This window comes from Ichthyophthirius multifiliis (genome assembly GCF_000220395.1).
Source record: "Ichthyophthirius multifiliis unplaced genomic scaffold scaff_1120509251231, whole genome shotgun sequence".
Lineage (NCBI taxonomy): Eukaryota > Ciliophora > Oligohymenophorea > Hymenostomatida > Ichthyophthirius > Ichthyophthirius multifiliis.
The window spans coordinates 55,306-57,684 of NW_004086076.1; the positions used below are offsets into that span (position 1 = coordinate 55,306).

The 2,379-nt window shown below is 23.4% G+C and overlaps 1 protein-coding gene across 1 annotated transcript, besides 2 other annotated features; it reads left to right on the forward strand. All coding sequences in view use genetic code 6, as the record gives it.

The window, feature by feature from the left end:
• Positions 1–214: 214 nt before the first annotated feature.
• IMG5_164280 (hypothetical protein) lies at positions 215–1,055 on the forward strand (the record flags this gene model as incomplete). Its single annotated transcript, XM_004030241.1, has 2 exons — positions 215–893; positions 1,033–1,055. 2 exons carry the CDS (start codon positions 215–217, stop codon positions 1,053–1,055), a joined length of 702 nt encoding a protein of 233 aa, XP_004030289.1.
• A 70-nt stretch (positions 1,056–1,125) lies between these two features.
• Positions 1,126–1,225: a microsatellite.
• A 904-nt stretch (positions 1,226–2,129) lies between these two features.
• Positions 2,130–2,204: a microsatellite.
• Positions 2,205–2,379: the final 175 nt, after the last annotated feature.

A 2,379-nucleotide genomic window follows, 5' to 3' on the forward strand; every position in this document is an offset into this window, starting at 1 on the left:
TGAATTATACTGCTCATAGTTCCCTATAATAGACGGAAAGCCAAACATCCTTTTTCTCTTACATTTCCACCTAAACCATCCTTCTAACTAGAACATCCTGCCTTCTTTACTCCAAAACATATCATATATAAAGCCTTTTCCGGCAGGTTAGCGCATCTTAAAGCTCCTATGTGCCTCTCTGACTGACTTTTCTATTTACACAGGCCTTAAATTCATGGCTTAAGGTGCTTTCGGTGCTATATACGAAGGAAATACTAACCTACAAGAGCCAAAAGCTGTTGCGATAAAGCAAATGAGTCTTCCTGACAGTATTTACGGAAGGTGTGTTTTACACGATATTTTCAACGAAATTACCTGTTTAGAAGCCTTCAGACTAGATCAATGTATAACAGACTTATATGACTATGGACTTACCAAAAGTGACTACAGAATAGTGATGAAAAAATACCCAATTAGTTTAAAATAATGGCGTTTAAAGTAAAAGAAGGAGTCTTTTGTGGAAAATCTACCAACTTATCTAACTATATATAAGGAAGTTTTGAAAACAGTTTAACTTTTGCATTAAAATAATGTAATACATTATGATATAAAGGCTGATAACATACTTTTAGATTTTAAAGACTAATAGGATTTATAAGGTGAAATAAAGGTAATTATAGGAGATTTCGGGGTATGTAAAATGTTTAAGAGCGAATAAGATGAACATTCTTTGTAAACAAAAGGTACTGAATGTATTTAGTCACCTGAAATGCTTACTTTGGCAATAAATTCGAAGAAAGAAGGCGATAAATATGACAGAAGAAAAAAAGTAGGAACAACAAGGAGTTCAGATGTATGGAGTTTAGGTTGCCTTTTATATGAGATATTGACAGGAGAATTCCTTTACTATAATAGTAATTAGGCTTAATTTTATATAAGAGTAACGTCTTAAAATGAACCAATTTTAAATTAGGAAAACCTTAATAAAATACATAACAATATTTATATAATTGATTTTTTAAAATATATTTTAGTTAGAGAATAATAAATAAGACCAAATATAGACAATGTATTGAAAAGATTCGAGCATATACATGCACTTATAGTTACTAATATGAGTCCTTTATAAAATTATATTCATATAGTTAATAATATTAATAATATTAATAATATTAATAATATTAATAATAATAATAATATTAATAATAATAATAACAATAATAATAATAATAATAACAATAATAATTATTTATCAAATGTTCCATAAATAAATACTAATATGTTTGAAAACATTGTAAGAAATTATATGTAGAATATAATTTTAAATAATAATTCTTAAGAAAAAATTAACGAAAAAATAAATTAGAAAATTATGTTAAAATATGTAATTATATTTTTTTTATTTTTATAATTATTATATAATAAATACAATAGTAACCAAATTTGATAAAAATGATAGAAGAAGTTTATCTATGTTCATAAAATTATTTTCTATAAAATAACGAAAAGCTTATTTTTGCTGGTATTACGCATATAATATCTGATGCTAATATACTTTTACCTTAATAATTACAAAGATTTGGATATTTACTATTAGATATATCTAATATTGAAAATAAGCAATCTTCCATTTTCAGATTAGCCCCAAAAGTAATGGATTATTTAAGAGAAATATTTCTTTTTAGAGGTAAAGTACTCTTTATAGAGGAAAACTAAGTAGATATATCTTCTAAACCAGAGTCTTTATTTATCCGTTCTATGCTTTTATTTTCTTTAACATATTTTTTCAAATGTTCAACCTACGAGACATTTACATTAATAAATTCTTAAGTAAAAAAAATAAATAATTTTTTTTTTTTAAAAAAAATAAAATAAAAAAATATAGACTCTTTTTCTATAAATACCATATACTTCGCTTTAAAAATTAATTCAATCAACTATTCTACTTTTTTAAATTGAATCTTATATAGATACATATCCAAAAGCTTAATGTATTTGTGGATGTACTACTTTAGTTTTAAAAAGAAATTATAATTCTACTAAAAAAATGCCGACCAAAATATGCAATTGTACATAAGAGAATACTAAAAATTCTGGAAACTAAGAATGTCCATCTGATGGATGTTAAGAATATTTAACATTTATAAAAGTATAATATATATATAAATATTTATATATATTATATATTTATATATATATATATATATATATATATTTATATATATTTTAAAAAAAAAAATTAAAGAAAAGATATAAATTACATTAAGATGCCATTAAATGGGGATTATTATAATTTAATAACTTCTTTATTGGTCCTTTTAATTAAGGTTAAATTTAAGATGATGGGTAAATACAAATTATACTAAATTCAGAAGGGCCAATAAGAAATACAACTATTTA